The sequence below is a fragment of the Pyrgilauda ruficollis genome, unplaced genomic scaffold, assembly GCF_017590135.1.
Source record: "Pyrgilauda ruficollis isolate IOZ18807 unplaced genomic scaffold, ASM1759013v1 scaffold91, whole genome shotgun sequence".
NCBI lineage: Eukaryota > Metazoa > Chordata > Aves > Passeriformes > Passeridae > Pyrgilauda > Pyrgilauda ruficollis.
Window position 1 is genome coordinate 2,060,193 of NW_024531155.1, and position 20,445 is coordinate 2,080,637.

Sequence of the window (20,445 nt, forward strand, 5' to 3'; positions counted from 1 at the left end):
GAGTGGAATAAAAGTGTACTGCTACCAATCCTTCACCTACAACGTGGTAATCATGGGAGAAAAAAGGTAAGAAGGTTAACCCTAAAAGGCTACTCAAATTCTAGTTTCCCCCCAAACTAACACTGCAATCTCTACAAGGCTGTTCAAAGCACACAAAACCAGCATATTTTATCTGCTTTATAACAAGCCAACGTGTCTTTTTCCAGTGGGAACAAAATGAAAATATTAGGTGTTGCATAGAGGTAAAACCTTACAAAGAGAAGGCCATGTAAAATCATGGCTCAGGCCTGCTACTTTGGCTAAGTAGAAAAGGACTATGGAAAAGAGACTCAGCTGAATTAGGGGTAGAAAAACGAGTTATATAACCCTACCATGTTCACATCATGGTGTGTGGTGGTTGGCTGAATTATGTTTGTTATGGTTTAAAGCTATGTAACTGAGAAAGGCCTGACTGCTTAAAAAAGCCTGGATTTTTCAATAAAGCAGCTCTCCTTTGCACCTGCCTGGGGACTCTGCATCACTCCAGACCCTCATCCCACTATTAGGTTTTTGAGTTGCCATGTTACACCAGAAATTTCAAAACTTAGATGTGTAGACAGAATTTTAAAACACGGTATTTGAAGCCAGAAAAGAAAAAGAGATAAAAAAACAAAACCACTCCCTCAAAAAAATCCATCTAAATAACACCCACAAACAAACAAACCAACCCCTCGATGCCCTATTTTTGAATTGCAAAGGGACTCTTGTATTTCAGTCTCCCTACTTTCTGCTTCCCTTTCTAACTATGTCTCTATTGCAGACTCCTGCCCATTCTGCTGAGTTTTCCCACTCATGCCATGCCAGACATGCCTTGCATTGTTCACAAACCTCACCCAGGCTTCACACAGACTGCCTTGTTTCATACTGTCTTTCTATCTTGCACAACTTATTTTTAACTTTTTTGGGCTGTCACTGGCTCTTATGATTATCCAAGGACAGGTCCTCGGACCAAGCACAATATATTGCTTTCTGCAAAGAACTGTGAACATCTGTAGGCTACATTAATCTTAGAGAATAAATATCAGCAATACATGCTGACAAAGAAAATTTAATTACCTGAGCTGCATTTCTTTCCAGACTGATTGTAGCTTTTCTATTTCTGGTTTCACTGCTTGTTTTGATACCCACCCTTTTATTTAGGTGCTCTGTCCTACTGCCCCACCTCCTTGATTCCATGTGGCCACGGCCATTCTCTCTCTCTACCCCAGGAGAAACCCCTTGGTCCTAAGAGGGAACAGAAGTGTTTTGTGCAATTGGTCTCATGTGAAACACATGGTGATCAGTGGTGATTCTGCAATGGTGTTCATGTCAGTGGGGATAGGATTTCAGGTGAATGACATGGAAGGATAAGCCTGAAGTCTCTTAGGGAGCAGCTACAATGCACTGACAGTAGTTAATGCTAATCCTGGTTTTCCAGGAGGAGCAAAGAGAGCCTTGAAAAAAATCTGTCCAATAAGTTGCATCATAGTAGTGACCCAGGACAAATGTGAGAAAAGGGAGATCTGTCAGCGACCAAAAGAAAGCTTTGATAGTGTAGGAACAGAACATGACATCTGTAAAGAGGGTTTGAAAACATCACTGTCTGATAGCAAAAAGTGTAAATTAAATGGAGTTTCTAACCAACCAACACAGAAAGAGCTTAAGTTTCACAATCACCAGTTACTCCTCTGCAGACACAGAATCTACTAACAGCTGACACATTTTTTAATGGCTCCAAGGAGACCACAGGTCCAGCCACAGCTATTAACAAACCTGCTCTATGCCTAAGAGCTGTAGCAATCCAGCTGGAAACCCTGGCTGCCAGCTCTCTCAAACGAGCCTGACCCTGCCTTTACAGTACTGAATTTGTGACCAGGTAAAGGGAGCATTGCTGCCAGGGTTCACAAAAACAGATTGCACAGAGACGGTTCTCTCAAAACTTATTTACCTTTTCCCCCATAAACTTGCAGAGCATAAATATGGAATAGATTTTGCCTGCTTAACTGTTGTAGTCATGGAAACCATACGAGTTCTTCAAGGAGAAAGGAGTCAAAAAAGGACGCTGAAATATAGGCAGTGTATTTTAGAGACAGAGGGCATGATTTTTTTGCAAGAAAAAAATACATAATGGAAATGGCACATTTTATTATATACCACTTGTGATTACCATTACATTTTAAATCTTAAATTTCTGTCTGCAAGCAAAGGGAAATGAAACAAAAGAAGACAAACATGAATACGTGGCGACTCCCTGCCTACTAGGAAACTCTGCATTCTGATAGGAAAAAGGACATTACCAAACAAAAGAAACAAAAAAAGAAATTGAGAAATAGTTTTTATATATGCCTTTTTAATTTTTGTTTCTTTCTCACTTATAGATACTTGTAGTAGATAGAAGAAGCTTCAAGAACCAAAGCAAACAATGACTCAAACACAATCCATCTGTCCTATTTTTTAGATGTTATGTATAGTTTGTCACATGACAACAGCTCTCTGTGATCCTAACAGCAGCTCCTTCCATATCCAAGCTCAGGTATTTGCTGCAAGAGCACTCCAAGACATGGCCTCTTCCTCTCACTCCATATGCAATCACGCTGTCTCTGGATGTGTGTTAATATGCAAACTCTAATAAATCAGCTTAAGAAACACAAATCTGACCAACTTAAATAAACACCTCCACTCAATATTCTGGAGTGAGAGATACTCAGCCTTTGCTGTACCCATTGGGAATCTCTCAGCACCTTAAAATTCACGTGCTGGTGATCCAAATTCCAAATACAATTGGGAAATCTGCTGTCTCTCTCAGGAACCAAAGCATAGATACATCAGAACCACAAAGCAGAATGTGCTGTTTCACATGTACACCAGACCAATGGGCAAATACACACAGTTTTTGGTGTTTCAGAGCAACGGCATGCTAGAAAATTCAAAGAATACCACAGCATAACTGCAAACTGGGAGCTGGGGATAAGTCCTGCAATGTAGAAATGAATGAGAGAGGTCTGAAGCTTGCTGTGAGTTTAACTCCTGATATTGCAAAAAGAACTTCCCAAAAAGTAAAAAAAAAAAAAAAAAAAAAAAAAAAAAAAAAAAAAAAAAAAAAAAAAAAAAAAATCTGGAAATAAACTACTTATTCCCAGAAGAAAAAAAATTTTAAATCACCATGTGTTGCCATTGTATAGGATGATATTAGCACTGGGAAACATGGCAGAATTTGTTCATACTGGCATGCTTATTTCACTATCAGTATAGCAACACTTGCCAGGGCAAAGTGACAGCTATTTCCTGCGTTCCTCTCACAGAACACACTTGTAAAACTCCCTAAAAGTTGTTTTCAAAAACCTCCTCAGGAGCAGGATGTCAAAGCACATCAGCAAAGCACACAACAATGTGAGGAAGAGAACACTGGTTGAACTAATGGATACAATTTGAAGAATCTACAACAGAACGGGATCAGTCTGCAGTGCCAGCCAACAGAACGTTAAGCACAAAACCTTCATGAAATGAAGTAACCAAACTCAAACGAAAAAATGAAAGTGAACCAATGAAAATGAAACCAAACTCACAACATATGCTCAGTTCTGCTTCACATGGGACTCTGGTGCTGACAAAGTTAATGCTACCACTCTCTTCAGGGCCACTGAAATTCTAGGCACATCCAAATACATTGTTCACCCCCTTTTGTCTCTAAATGACATATATATTCTTTGTTCTCCTCTTCTGAGGAAAATTAGTGATTGATGCCACAGAGAACATCTCTGAACTTCAATGGAACTATTGTGGGGGGATAGAATATAAGAAAATAAAGATAGTGCAGAAAGTAATCTCACCCCTAAGGAGTTGCAGCTGGGCCAATCACCAAAGATTAGGAATAGGCCTGACTTTAACAGGCCACAGCTGTGACCAACGAGAAGAGTGCTATAAAAGAGTGGGCTGGCTGGTTGAGAGGGAACTGGAGTCAGTTTGCTACTTTGTGAGGAAGAAAGAGTCTGTGCTCTGAGGAGCTGCCTATGAGAAAACACCAAGAAGGTATGAAACCTTTGTGATAAGGAAACAACAGTATGGAACTTTTGCGATAATATGATGACAACAGAACTATACCAGTTTATATATGCACAAACGTTGATCTCTATCAGGGAATACAGTATTTCATTTCAGTGACACAAAGAAATTTAAAACAGCATTGCTGGGATAGTAGGACCATGATGGAGAAAAATAGTCAAGTCGCAAAACATGAGCACACCACTGTCCAGCTAAACAATACAAATAAAATAGTGTATTAGCTGTAAGACATTGATATGACCACAATTCTTTGTGTTTTTCCCACTGCACTACAGCAGAAGTATGAGTTTGGAATTGATTATGGTCAGAAACATAAACTGATCTTTTCCATGGCTTTTACCATTATTCCCATTGCAACATCCCTTGAGATCCTTACACCCAGCCCAGGAGTCAATGGTGCTATGCAAAACCAGAACTGAAGGATAATCATTGTACAAAAGAGCTCAAGTGTTTCTGCACCTTGTAGTGGACAACACCTATCACATTTCTCCTCCAGCCTTTGAACACTGGGGAGTGGTTGAGTCACCATTGCTGCATTGAAAAAGATGTGCAGATGTGGCACCTGGGGACATGGTTCAGTGATGGACAGTGCTGGGGGGAAATGGTTGGACTCGGTGATCTTCAGGGTCTTTTTCAACCTAAATGATTCTGTGGTGCTGTGGATAATTTAGGGAAAGAATCAGTGGATTTATAAGCTACAACAAGCACCACTATCACCACAGGCTGATCTGAAAGAACTCTGTACTCCATAAGATTCAACCACTAAATTACAATTAAATCAGCAAAGGAGAACCTATGGCAATATTAGGCAACACAGCAAGCTATTTATTGTCTTCCTGGCTCTACCTATTACAGGGAACACTAAAAGATTTTTATCTCCTTTAGGTTCAGGCTCAAAAGTATTATCAAATCACTAATTCAAAGAAAGATATCTGCAGCACATTTCCCAATTTACTAATTCAGGAATATATTTACAGTCTCCTCTATATCTGCAGATGAGGTGTCTTTCTAAATTTATAATGCATCCACTGAAAAGCTCTCATAAAAGCATAATTCCTGCTCCCATATCCTCCACTCAAACATTACTCACACAGAAACTTCCTGCATCAAGACAGAATAAAGCCCTTCCCAGCCAACCCCTCCAGTCCAGCTGACACATCATTAGACCACAACTCAACATCATGCAGCACAAAAGCTTGTGCTCACTTTTAAGAAAAGACCAAGATAAAAGATTTCAGCTGAAAGGCATCATCAGCCTCATTTATTTGATGTTCACCCAGACAACTTTGTTTTCAAAGCTTTCTCCTTATAATACACATAGGCATAGCCATCATGTGGTAATAAAACAGGCCAAATGTCTTCTGTAAGATACTGCTAAGATTTTAATTACTTGTGTCCTCAAGCCTGTAAGTGATGCCTTCCCTATCTGCCTCAGAAACCTGGACTTCACCCTTGCTTCAATCGTAAATTCAAAAACTGTCAGAAGCCCTTCAAACTGCTTTTGAAATATTTCTGTACAACACCATTTTTCTAGACATCACAGACAGTATCAAAAATATCACAGGCAACATAAAAATGATGGCTTGCAAACCACAGCAGAAAACCCACAGATCAATTACCTTGCTTCCAGGCAAAAAGCATTCATGTAAAACATAAAGAAACACATATTTCTGTTGATTTTATGGAACGTGAGAATTCCTCTCCATCCACCATCACCCACCATGCACAAACCCAAGCTGAAAATGACCTGTCACTCTTTCTCAGCCCCTTGCAAAATGAGGTAGGTGTCAACTCTCTTCTAACATTGCAGAGGGGTATCAGCTACTTCTTCTCTCAGCAGTGTAATGGCACATATCTAATTAACCTCAGAAAACTGTTTTCTGTTTCTATGACAGACTCAGAGCCTAACTAGTGTGGCTACAGGCCTGTGCAGTTCTTACAACTACAGTTTGGTCTAATAAACTCAAAGGTGTGTTTCAGTGATGCCCCATCGTCATCATGCCTGTAATAATGACATGATAATGACATGCAAACACACCCTTTATAGGCTTTCTCACAGATGTCAGTGTGATGTACAGTAGGAAAACAGCTTACACTTTCATAAAGAGTAGTGTTTGCAGGGTGAAGAGCAGCTTCCCTGCTCAAGAGATTCCAAGCAGCTTGTTTTCTTTCCTTCTTTTGGCTGCTAAAATCATTTTGTAAACATAGTTAGCACAAAACCCATTGAAAGAGCCCAAAGATTAGTTTCCAAAGATCCTGTATATACTATGTCTGTATAAATACCATTTCCTTACTGGGTTTATAATTACTTCACATTAGCATAATTATAACAATCCCACCATATGGTTTTGTCTTTTTCACATATTCACTAAATTATTATCTCCTGAAGATTTAATATCTTTAATGCTTCCATATCAAGAAAATAATTTTTTTTCATGTAATTTTTAGCACAATCCATTGAAATCAAGTTCCTACTTTTTTCATAACCATATTTCCTGCTTCCTGTGCCTGCTTCTGTTCCATGACATAAATTGTTTTCCACTGACATTTTCCTACTTATCTTGAAACCTGTTCATAGAACTGTATAGGAAAGGTTTCAGTATTCTGTGGCTTTGCCCTAGGAACCCTGCAACACCTTCCAGAGCCTGAAAAACATCAGGCCTCCCCTCCTAAAAGGAGTTGGCATTCAGCAGCCATGCTCCATCACTCCACAAAACCAAGTATCACTGTGCACCAAAGCTGTCTCCAGTAGCTGGGCAGCCAGTTATTCCACTCAATAAGAGGCAGTGTCCTTACCTACAGGTATCCTGAAGGAAAATCCAGAAACTGTCCATGCTCTGAGAAGACTGAGCCTAAACTCCTACCTGTGCCGCCCTTGGCAGAGGGAACAATCAGAAATCACCCATTAGGCCTCTACACTTCTAATTCTGGCAGCAAGGGACAGAATTGCATCCCACATCTGTGGCACTTGAACAAGCCATCGAGAATAAACAGAGCCACTGGATCTGAAAGAAACCCATGACCTAGGTTTTCTCCACTATTTTCATAGAGGCACTCCTCGTGGCTATTCTTTGCAAAGGAGCAAGACAAGCAGGGCAAATTACCTCCTTTATGCAGCAAAGCATGCTGTGCTGCATAAATAGGCAGGTTTTCAGTATTTTTTTACCTTAGTTAGCTTTTTCTAGATGTAACTCTATTTCCATCAAAATACTTCTAAACAGAGTAAGCTTCTACAATAGAAACTTATTCTAAACAAGTTTACTGTGTAAGCTTATTGTCAATATAAGTTAAGGGGAAACTTACACAACTGAAGATGTTTCTCATCAAGTATTGTTTTCTCTTAGCTAAACTACAAATATTTAGCTCCCAGTTGTCTTTTCATTAATTAATCACTTCACCATTGATTCTTCATGCTTTGCTGATGGATGGTTGATTGTTTTTCTGGTAAATTCTGCCTTACAACAGGCAGTTTACCATGCAACACAAAGTAAGAAAAAAATGCTCATTATCTTCCCATCTGTCATGAAATACTTCTATATCTCAATCATCAAAAAGGCCTTTTATGGCTTCTCCCTGCTACTCACTATTTCAGGGGATTTGTGTTAACTTTCACTTGAACTTGCTTGTTTTCTGATTTGATTTTCCTTCCTAAGAAATTCTTAAATTTTGCTGTCAACTCTTAGTATAAAAGTAACATTCACAGGATGCTTTTGATTTTATTTAGCTTAATTTCTCCATTTTTTGCTGCTCACAATTGTTCATTACAGCAATTCAGTTGCAGAGAGGTTCAACAAAAACTGATTTTCCTCTGAAACAAATAGAGGATAGAAAGGAGGAAGAAAAACCATCTTTGCTTTCCATGGAATTGAACAAATAGTGCAAAATTATTTTCAGTAGGACTGAACCCAAAATATGCCTCTTTCCCAAAGCTGATTTAAAAGCAACCTTGAGTTCTTTTGTGTTTAAGATAAGGATTATGGTAATTGGTCATTTAGGTCAATCTTTGGACTTGCATGGTCTCAAAGTATACTAAACACTGTAAGTGATGGACTGAGACATAAGGATGTGCTGTCAGTGCTGTCACACTGGCAATCATGGTGCCAATGCCAACAGTCCATCCAAAAAACATTTGCCACTGGATTACAGGAATCTCTTGCTTTATCACTGCCTCTACCTGTAAAGTAACACACATTACATCAAATTCTGAATAAAAAACAGTGACAGAGGTGACAGACAGAATTGAGACTTTACCTCTGAACAAGTTATAGATAAAAGATTGTTATAGCTACCCAAATGCCTTATAATTAAACAGGTAACAAATGCTTCCACAGAGACATTTAAATACAAGCCACAGAAATTTAAAAGCCATGTCTAAAAATGCAGAGGCAAAAGCCACCCAGGACTCGACAACTTTTGAACACGATAAATTCAAATTGCATTGTTTAGGAGAGCTACTGAATTAATCTTTTGTTCACATTATTCACATCACTGAAACATCACTTTTGAGAAAAGGAAACATTAGCAGTTGCCTCAATTCGAAAGGCTTCCACCCTGAATATTTGAGAATGCTATGGGATGTGACAAGTTCCTGTATTGCTCTCAGACTTTTACTGTACAAATACTAAAATTACGGGTTTTACTTGGGATATTATTTGCACTGCCTCTGGAAATAGTGCCTCAGTTGTCAATTATGATAAGATCTCTCTCCTGCTTTCTTGCTAGTTCCATTTTGCTGTGTGGAGAAATAAACCCAGTGCTATCACTCTCACCAGCTGGGGAATTTATTAGCAAACCACTGGGCTCCTTCTGCCTCGGGATGTCTGTTGCCTGACTGCTATTTATGCAATTTTAGACAAGGGCTGTGGCTGGCAAACTGTGAGGAGATGCAAAATGCCAATTCTCTTTCAAGGCATCATAAGAGAAAGTGCTGATACTCACCAAACTATTCCCTGAGCCCCAGAGCCAATAGGTTTCAAGTTCTGGTAGCGTTTGAGGACTGTGAAGGTCGAGTCACCTACTTCCACGCTGTAGAACTGGTTGTCAACTTTGCTTTTGCTCATGTTGTAATGTTTGGCAATATACGACACATCCACTTGTTTCCCAAATCCCTGTCGTACAGAAGAAGGGAAGGGGAGAGGGGTTGGTAAAAACAGAGAAACCAAGGCTGATAAAGCATTAGAATACTGATAAAGCACTATCAGCCTAATTTTTCAATATAAATTCTTTTCATTTTTGGCTCATTTTTCATAAAGAATGTATCAAATCTTCTTTCATTCAGGAAGTCACCATAAAAAGGCACTGATTAAGGAAAACCAGTGAATTCTCCAGCTGATGTTTGTGATATAGATACTTCCAGCTACTGGTCTCTGCCTGCCATCACTCCTGCCTCATGATTACTGGTTATGTGCTCCTGCTGATTCTGCCCTCTTTTGTTTTGCAATTAATTTAAAATAAGATGACTTTCATCAGTGTGGAAGTGGGACGAGAGACACAGGAATCAGGCTCTTCATTATGGATCAGACAAGCAAATGTATTCCCATGAGTGCTAAATCTTTCCCTGAGCAGGTAATAAAGGCCTTAAGAACCTTTTGACAGGGGTTGCAAAAGAAACAGAGCAGTTAATGAGACAAGCTGTGACCCAACATGGCTCAGTATCATGGAGATTTACTCAGAAGCTGCAGAGGTCTTCGAGAGTTCTGGGTTCCTAAGGATAGGAGGGAGAGTTGCTCTCACGACCTAACAAATGCAGCAAACACCAATTTTCACGACACAAAACCAAGCGCTGTAGCTAGGACTGCACAGCAGTGCTCCTCCCCAAAACTGTAAAATTAAAAACCAATAATTTTTACAAGACTTAGAAATCCCTCCCTCAAATTTGTAAAATTACCATGCAGCAAGTTACATTATAACCTCTTTATGGCTACTGCTGAGCTCAGCTCCCTACGGAGCAAATTTATAGTAATTTGAGATAAAAATCAGAATTAAGTGCTTGTAATTAAGGATTCTATAGTACATGATTCTGAGCACAGGAAGCAAAAGCTCAACATATTACAACAGATCTGCCCTAAAACAGTTGACAGTTCAGTTATGGAAGTCAAGACATGCCCAAATGCCTTCCATAAAGCAAAACCAAAAAATACCTATGCCTCTGTCTATGCTTTTATTTTTTTTTCAGTGCTCCCAAACACAGCTTATAAATTTTCTTATTTGCTCTATTATAAATTTCTTTCCCCCAGAAAATTTGAATAATCAAAAGAATTATGTGTTTATGGACTGCTAAGTTGAAATTTGATGGAGCTGAGGAAAAAGTAAAGTTACCTTTGATTACATTACTCATTCAATTAAAAAGGACATCATTACAGTGTTCCAAAAATCTGGCCTTTAAACACAGATTGCTGACCTTGCAAAGAACTTGGATTTTAAGGGTTGCTTTGGAAAAATTATTATTATTTTTCTGTCCATTATCTGCTGGAAGGCCCTTTGTCACTGGACAGCATCATCCTAACACCTCATTCAGAGACTTCAAAACTTTTTAATAAATACAGCTCTTCATTCAAACACAAAGTCTCATCTCAGAAAACCAAGTGGTAACTTTACATTAACTTGTTCATCAAACATTGTGAGGGGGAGAGCAGGAGACGCCTTGTCCTAGCAAAGAAAGGGAGACATTTATAGACACTGACACAGTGCTAAATTGAAGCTTCCAGAGAGTGAGATGATTGCAGAAGAGGTTTGAATTTTTCCCATTGGAAGACAAACAGGCTGAAACTGATTCACACTGTGTAGCCTTAGTCTTAAAACGTCTTCCATTCTGTGAAGAGAGATGCATAAATTGGCTATTCAGCTCAGGTATTCATACCAGACCTGAAACTGGGAGGTTTTTTGAGGTTTTTAAATAACATGCTCCCGATTGACAGGAATTTCACAGCTCCCTCTGGCTAGACAAGCACGTTTGGAGCATGTTTTTCCTGATGTCATTATCAGAACAATGCAGGACATATTCAGCATTAACACCCATTACTCTGAAACCAATGTTTATGTATAAAGTGTCAGCACAAAAATTGCATTCCTGAGTGAGCCTGACTCATATCCAGCTCCTCTGGAAGTACAGACAGAGTGAATATTTTTAACAAATTGGATGACTGTGTTAAGGCTTGGATGAGCCAGGCCTGCCACAACTTGTTTGTGTCCTCACTCCCAAGCTACCTGACAGCTCCTTCTGTGGCATGGAGCTACATGGGAGCACATATTTTATCACTCTATGTCTAGAATAAAAATTACTTGCTTTTAAGTTAGCCTGACTGTGTGAACTACTAGCCTCAGGAAACTCAAGCTACGTACAGCGGGGTTTCTGAACTGCTGCTGGTTCTTTTAAATCCAGAAATGTCTTAAAAATCAATTAAAACAGCTGAGAAGAACCACTCTGTAGTACCTCAGTTATATGGGTAATTAACATATCCAATTGCTTCAGTCAACAGCAATTAAAGTTGTGGACCCAGAAGACCACAACTGATAAGAAAATGCAGATGTCCTGATGAGCAGCTCTCCTCTGCACAGCACAGACCACTCCTAGGACACTCTGCTCCTAAGAGTGTGAGAGGGAAAGCTAAAGACTGTTTTATTTTTCATGGAATAATTTTTTCTTTTTAGATTAGTATCTTTTTCCCTACTTAAAAATTTGTGTCCCATAAGGTCTTTGATAGAAAGCAAACACCAAGCATTACTTGTAAAATTCAAGGCAGGCTGATTTACTTTGAAGTTTACTTCAAGCAGAATGCCTCCTCTGAGTGACAAAAATTTCAGCTTTGTGGACAGGCCAAGGTCTAAGTTGCCTCCTCGCTCTAAACCCTAAAAAACTAAAAAAACTGCTAAAAAAACTACAAAAAAGCCCCCTATTTTCCAATTTTTACCAAAGCCTAAACAAGGAAAACAAAAGCATAGTAAGGTTACTAACGCCCAATGCACTGCTTACTTTCATAACAACAGGAGATGAATGATATAACTATCCTTGTCATGATGCTGACTTAAACCAAATCCCTAAGTCAATGAATTAACAGCATTATTGGATTAATCACATTTGATCAGATCCCCAAGCCGAGCTGACACATAATCAAGAACCATCTCTGGTTGATTCAAGAGCCACTTCCTATCAAGGACACGGAAATGGCAGTTTTGTTTCACTCCAAAATTAGGATAAAAAATCTTTTTCCTTTAGCAAGGAAATTCATACTCTTTACAGAGCATGTCAATGTTAGTTTCAAACCCTGATTAAAAAGTTCTTCTCCCAGTCTTCACATTCACATATCTCATCTTAAAGAAGCCGACACACTACATTTTGCTCTTCTCCTGTTACATTCTCAGTGCTCATTTAAACCCCTTCCAGTAGCCTTGGTGTTGTTACAGGTATTGATATTCCCCCAGACGCCCCTCTGTACACCACTAAGCTATATCAGATTCAGGTTTCACTGCACAATGCTTACAAGTCTTGTACAGGCAGATTAAGTTAAAGCTTTGATTATGTGGCATCAGAAAGGAACCCAGGGCTAGGAATTTCCAGTACACACCCTACTGCAGATGCACCTAACCATAAACTCCTTTCAAATGTGATTGAGGCTAACTTCATAAGAAACCAGGAATTAGTATTTCATTAAGAAATAGATGGGGGAAGGAAGTTTATAGATACACATTGCAATCAGGATATCACAGTAAAAATGTATAGGTCTCATATAGTAAAGTGAATTTCAATGAGTTAATACATTTTCAGGTGAACTTCAAATGAACTTGGGCAAGCTACAATGCTGAGGCCCCAGAACAACAGTAAACATTGAAGCTGTGAAACTTCGAACAAAACACATTTAAGTTTCTCAGACCTCTCTGTAAGATGAAAGATTATTTCTCAGAGACAAAGTATGCATGGAAATGCCATTTGTTCTCAGTTTCCATAAACATTTGGACAATGAAATTACATTACTTCAACACTGAGAGGAACTTAGCTTTCATTTCATATGTACAAAAATGCATGAACCATTACTTTCTCCTTTCAGTACCTAATTGAAAACTTCTAATGCACACACACACATTCCCCAATGCCATTCTCTTTCCTCCATACTGAGAAATTTAAGAGTAAGAGAAGTGAAAGTTTCTCAGCCCTGAAAAACTAACTATCCTTGTTAGCTCACTTGAGCACGTAGCTATATTTGCAATGATGTTTGCTTAGTAACCTGACAAGTGAGAAAGAGAAAAGAAAATAAACTGTCAAGACTCAAGCATCTGAGATGAAGGAAAAAGATGCTGTCACCATTGCTAATTGCTTAGAGAGCCTGTATTTTGCTTTCAAAGGATAAGTATTTAAAAATTCAGTGAAGTAAAATAATTTACTGCCTCACACAGAGCTACAAACTATATTCTTTTCCTTTCTTTCAGAGTACAGAGAGCAAGAGAGTTAAAAAGCCCAACAGAAATAAAATTATGTTATTTTCTATATTGTAAGGTGAATTGCTTCCTGATATCCCATTTTATTTTTTTATTTCTATCCTACAAAATAACTCTACTTATCATATTTTACTGACAGACCTTTGTTTCTGAACACCATTCCTTCTATTATTGAGGAGCCTAAAATACAGCAATGTCTTGCAGCTCAGCATCTCATACATTTCAGCTTTTATAAATACAAACCACACTAGCAACAATTTAAGGCAAATTGCTCTACCTTGCATCTCCAAGACAGTGAGCACTGTCACAGATTCTGCTGGCAGCATCAGCAGAGGGGAAACTTTACCTCAGTGTCTTATCTTTCCCTGTCTGCCCACAGAAATCCTGGCAGGAACACCTGTTCAAGGGTGCCATGATGCAAGGCTACTGAAATAATTTAAAGCCCTCCACGTGTGTGTAAATGCAGGTGAGTGAAAGAATCATGTGGAAGACTGAGAGGCTGACTCCCAGTTTGCAGAGATTGGCAGGATGAAGCAGAGAGGATGCTCTGAGCCAGACACCATGATGGGTCCCAGCAGCCCCACATCTGCACCCAGCATCAGACAGAGCCTGGACCACAGCACATTCTAGAGGTGGATGCCTTTGGATCCCTCAGGATACAAAAGGATATCTTAAAGCTATAATTTAACCTTGAAAGTCAAATGCTGAGGTTGTACACACCAACATTCATGAATTTTGTAAAACCCTCAGGCTTCTGGCCAGCTCTGCAAACGTGCACAGAGGCAAACCCTGCTCACCTGGGTGCATCTGCTCAGCCAGCAGCACTGTGAATTTAATGGCTGTCCTCCCACTTGCACAGCTCTAATTCTCACAGAAGTTTCAAGTGCCAGAATTCTGGCATGAACATGAATTTGCTGAGCCCTCTGCTTCGAATTTCATGGTCACAGGTTTTGCTGTGTAAATTTGAATGGCCACAGAAGCTATCACTTGGGAAATACAGAGTGTCTTTGGATAGAAAGATCTACTGTATTGTTTTAAATTGTGTATTCTATATATGACACATTTATGGCAGAAATTTTATCTGTTTTTTTCTCTTCACAATCTTCTGGCTCTCCCTGACCTCAGAAGTTCATAAAGAGTGATCCAATCTCCTACACAGAGTTTCATCTTGTGTGTGTGTGGCTAGATGTAATTACCAATTTTGCTTTTACCAGCCACATCATACAACAGTTCTCCATTCTTCCACCTCATTCTCCTCCTGTAAGGCTTGTATTAGTCACCCAGTCTTCCTGATTTTAGTGTGTTTTGAGTGGGATTTAAAAGCTAATTTGAGTGGGATTTAAAAGGTAATTTCTGGCCTTCTTTTAATCTCTCTCCAGCTGCCTTGCCCCCCAGACAGAGGGTTTTCTGCACTTAGCCTTTCAAGTAGACAACAGACCCCTGCAAACAACTCAGCCTTGATTGATCAGTGATTGATCTTTTTACATTTGCTTTATTCACTCTATTTCAACACACCATATTAAAGCATTTTATTAAACGTAGTACAATATTTCTAAGTGCTGGTTGGGTGGGTTTTTTTTTCTGTTATGTTGGGTGCTTTTTAAATAGTTGTTGTTTTTTATTTATTTGTTTAAACACTCTGTTTAACCTCTTCTTACTGAGATACTGAAAACCTATCAGTTTACCTAGTTCTGATTACACAAAAAGCAGCAAGTCTTCTTTTCCGTTGTATCTACTCAAAACGAAGCAAAGCACTATTTACTTATTCTTCTCTTGTCCTCCACATGTTCACTGAGCTCTTGGTACTTTTAATTCCTTCCTTCTTACAGGCACCAAATTTTCATAGCTCATTTGTAACTATGGTGTCATGTATTGCTCAGAAGTCACTGTGTCCCAGAGGTGTGACTTTCATTGCAAGGCCAGATTCCTACAGATGAGCAATCTGTATCTGCACAAGAAAACACTACTTCAAATGATTCCTCATCCCCCTGATGCCTGAAGAGCTCAATGCTGACACACAGGTGACATCCAGCCTTGGTCATCACACCTAAGGAGGTTGAAAGGACTGATCAAGAAACACTGAAAGGAAAGGTTCCTTGAGACTGAGGTTTCTGCATGGAGGGAAACTACATCAGTGATCCAAATGCAAAATGTAGCCAAAGATGCAGGAGAGAAAGTATATTTCTCAATAGAACGATATAATTACAGTATATGATGTGAAGACAATAGCTAATGAAAGGATTCTCCCTTTTACAAATAAAGACTGTATGGAGCTAAGTAATCACACCTTTAGCTAGAAATAGACAGCTCTTGACCCTATGAAGTATCATTTCATTCATAAAAATCTAATATATCAATTATTGATAACTTTTGAATACCAGCCAATCTCCCCTTGAATAGAAGGCATAATCACAGGACACACTACATTTAGAATTGTATTCTAAATAAAAGTACTCTGTATACCTACAGCTTAGGGAGCAGGCAAATTCTGACAGGCTACACATCTTCATACTGATTAAAAAAATACTGAAAGATTAAATGGACAAAAATGTGGATGAAGAAGTCAGTATTCTTTTGGAATTATTAGAGATATTGTTAGTATATTAGTATTAAAATGTAATGTCCACTACTCTGCATTACCTTGTGCTACAATAAAAATGTATAGGGTCCTACGGATAAAAGCTTGTTTGTGATACCAGCCTTACAGAAGTCTAATGAAATTCTACAGGCCTTCTTGTCCTACTTTCATAATATGATAGAAAAGCAGATGTCCTCTTCCTCAGCCTTAAAAAAGGTGTCTGTTTCAGAACACAAATTGGCTACCCATGTCCAGTAATTCCAGACCTGGGTGTTTTCACACTGCAAACAGGGTGAAGGGGTAGGGAGGTACATATTTATCCTACTCATGCTACTAAGTGTTTCCCAGGAAGAGCCATTCTTTTTTTTTTTTTTTCCTTAAGCTGGAAATCTTTAAAATTCTATTCCTGCTGAATTAGCATTTCATTGTACAAAACTAGTATGCTCACTGACATAAGCTCTATGTCAAAGATAAGAGCCTGTAATTATGTATATGTCACTTTTCTTCAGAGCACATAAAGCTATGCCTTTTAGGCCACAAATATATATCAAGAAAAAAAAATACATCCCCCAGTACTAAAAATAATCAGGGTTCTCTTAAATTTTGGAGCTTTAAGAAAGGCACTTCAGCACAAACACTTTGGAGAAAGTCTACAGTGAGGCATAAATTTCAAATGGAAGCAGGAATAAGAATGGAATAAACAATATTACCACCTGGACACTATTCCTAGTCTCTAAATAAAGATCTGGATTCTTGGACCAAGGACAGAGATATATGCCCCATCCCACTCTAAACAATACAAATGAACAGCATCCAAGACAGGTCTTAATGCAACCAGACACTTAATTTAGAGACTGTTCTTGCACATAGTTACAGCTGTTATTTGGATCAGGGCCTGTCTTTATGGGGAGAATAAATTAACATGAAGCTTAAACCAGTTTTTATCCTCAAGAGTATCGATCTGAAGGTCTGAAGACCTTGAAAAGGTGTCTGTGTGGCAAGTGCTTGAAGGATGGAATTCTGCTCCCTACAATGCCAGGATAGTATCTCTTTGTATGTATTTAGTGGATGATGCCATTCTGGGTACCTGCTGCAGCCATCAAATAGGAATTAATCTCACTCAGTGATAAAAATGCATCCAAAATGGTCTAAGTAAAAAGGAGAGGAGAGCTATGCAAAAAACCTCTATTCTGCACAGTGAAAGTACTTTTTTATCAATAACACTTTTCTCATACAATCTGAGAAAAAAAATTTGCAATTTCTGCAATTTTTTTTTGGAAGCAAACTCTGTCAAAACACTACAAAAATACTACATTTGAAAAAGTTGCCAGTGGAAGAATTAAGCCAGTTAAACACACACGCATGAAGAACAGGCAATAAAATAGAAAAGACAGTTAAGCTGATTATCAAACTGAATAGCCAAGACCCATCCCAGGGCTGATGATTCCTAAGTGCAGATTCAACCTTCTCAGCAGAATTAATATTTAATGTCCCTGAGTTAAAAAACATAAAGCAAACTTTCTAACACCTGTCACTGTCTCATGTTAAATGCTTACACACAAGTAATAGCCATTTCCTTTTTTACAATTGTGTTTTCACTTGGACTCCACTTGTAATATAGAAGAACAAAAATAGTGTTTATCATAAATTAATTTCTAAGACTGCAGCATTGTTTTCAGCCTCAAAAAGTGAAGAATGTCCCTAATATCTCTCCAGTTAGATTACTGATGTTCCATCTCACAAAAAACCCTTAAAACTACAAAGAGACAGAATTCAAGCACAAACACTGTTCAGAAGTGAGCAAAAAAGTCATCTTTCTTTCACAAGGGAAAATTATGCACACAGATTTGAGAATAAATATGCTAACTAAATTAACCAAGAAAACAAAAAACTGGATAAATGAAAAAGCTTTTTCTTTGCATCAAAGATTTAGTTTCAGCTTTGTGGGCTCCCATACATTGTGACCAAACCATTTCAAGGGTGATGTAGAAAACAGAACTGGCTTTAGTGCAGCCTCATGGCTCCAAGACCTCAAAAGCACACAGTGTTCAATGGGAGACAAGGTAAAGACCACCATTTTAATTACATTTCCTTCACTTCCAGTATATGTAACAGAAAATTAGTCACAGGCTACAATGTAAAAGGCTCTGTCTCAGAAGAACAGAGACTAAGATTTTATACTTTTATATATATAAAACTATTTTATAGTTTTAATTTGCAGTTTTTGTTTGTATACTGTGCCATTATTTTTCCCTAAAAAACCTCAGAATATTAACTAAGAGTTTATCAAAACAAAATAAAAAATCATTAAGACCAAATTACAAAATAAACTTGAGGACACATAGAAAAGTAATTTTTTGTGATGCATTTCTCTGTTTTTTGTATTTATTCTCATTTTTATAACCAGTTACTTGCAGTAAGCTGCTGAAACTCACTTCTATTTTTCTCTAATTATAGCATGTATTGCAAAAATGAAGTACAAGTATATACTGTACCTTGTTTTACCTGTAAGGAACACACACCTGACAAAAGGCAATCTTCACATCCAGAGTAGGTTCACCACAATAATACAAGAAATGGCGGCTCATAAATACCTGCAATTAAAGAAAAGTACACATAGAATTCTTGTCTGGCTGCTGATGTGCAAGTATAATGCAGCTCTAACTTCACTTGGATTATAAAACCTTACCCAGCTTGTCAAAACCAGAAATGGTGTAACACTGAACTGTAAAAAAGCTTTAAATTCTGTCCAATGCCTGTCAAGGTCATGGCCCCAAATATGACTTGGTTACATCTGGAAAACTTTACAGTAACTGGTGCCATTAATTCAAAGTTTATCATGTCACTTACATATTCCTACACCAAAAACAACAAAATCAGGTCAATAATGTTGTAAACAATGTGGTAATAGGAGACACTTATTATTATGGGGAGGAAAAAGACAAGTCCTAAGTTGACAAGTATTAGAAAAGTTATAGAAATGGAAAGACTAGCTACATCACTGTGTAAATTCTTCCACTTTGTGAGCATCCCATGTTGTTCTGGTTCTGGTCTTAACATTTTACTACTAGAAAAGCTACAGAAAAGGGGAGTAAGAGGGGTCCAAAGCACAAAGAGATTCCTTACATGAAACAACTGAACAGACTGGAGACTTTTTTTTTTTTTTTTTTTTTTTTTTTTTTTTTTTTTTTAGCCTAGAAAAGAACTATCTGAGTGGAAATATGCTGGAGATACATAAATTGAGTGGCATGCTGAAAAATGAAAAGGAAAACACCCTTCTATTTTTTTTTCAAATTAAAAAAAAAGGCATCAAGTTATGTTCTCAGTGTTAGAATCAACAATAGGAAATGATTCTTCATACAAATTTTCATCACAATGAAACTCTCTGTCTCATGTTGCTGTGGAAGCCAGAAGTCAGCATAAGCACTAATATGATTAGGCAAATTCACATAAGAAGAAATCTGCTGGAGGCTATTAACCTCGAAAATATCACCCCTGAGTCACAGTCTGCCACTCCATGCTCAGCCTATTTCTGGATTTCGCAGTCAGCTGATACTGGCCCAGGGAGCCATAGGCTAGACTAGCCAGGCCCCCCTGTGCACCCCATTACAGCTGTTTTAGTTTAGTTCCACAGCACCACATCCAGCTCTGCCGAACCAGTCCTGTCCTGGCTGCATTCTAGTGTGGCTCATCAGTGACAAACACCCACAGCAATGTTGTCAGGCTGGGAGAGGCAGCCACGTCACCAGACTTGGGAGCACATGGATTCTTCTGCATGACTCTAAAAAACCACAAAAACCCAGCCAAACACACAAAGCAACAACAAAAACCTGCTAACAGTACAATGAAAAAACTGGCAACTTTTAGCTACAATTAGATAGATTATATAGAACATAATGCTCTTCTGTTAAATATAAGCTCATTGTAAAGACTTAAAAATGAAAACAAAACAACCATCCAACCACCACTCCATAAAGACAAAGTTATGATTCTGAAACACTATATAGCTACTTATGGCACTTGTCTTCAGTAGGAACAACTAACTAACTTCAAGTATAAATGGCACTAAATAAGACAAGACTCAATTTGGAGTAATTTCAACTCACACCAACTGATCAGGAGTAAATAAACTACAAGAAAGGATTCACCAATACTTGCCAACTTCAATGCACCATGTGCTCCCAAGTGTTTAATTTTTAATGAATGAATATATGAATAATCCTCTTATGAAAGCAAGTTTATAACCTTTTCTGCATCATGTTACAGTGTCTGAGATTGCTGTCCCTCTGCCCACTGAGTCATTACCAGAGTCTCATATTCCACAGAGGGTTTATAATAGTTTATATTAAAACAAA

General features: G+C 38.3%; 1 protein-coding gene across 5 annotated transcripts in view; it reads right to left on the bottom strand.

The window, feature by feature from the left end:
- The window catches only part of MAPK10 (mitogen-activated protein kinase 10), a 72,995-nt gene extending 54,317 nt beyond the window's left edge, over positions 1–18,678 (bottom strand). For 2 of the 5 annotated variants that reach the window (XM_041489226.1, XM_041489225.1), the window contains exons 1-2: positions 18,613–18,678; positions 9,019–9,188 (exon numbers count right to left, since the gene is read on the bottom strand). In XM_041489226.1, coding sequence (XP_041345160.1) covers positions 9,019–9,188; positions 18,613–18,678 — 236 coding nt within the window. Of the gene's footprint in view, positions 1–9,018; positions 9,245–18,608 lie in introns of those variants that run through there. The other 3 variants (XM_041489229.1, XM_041489228.1, XM_041489224.1) reach the window with 2 other exon arrangements.
- Between the last annotated feature and the right edge of the window lie 1,767 nt (positions 18,679–20,445).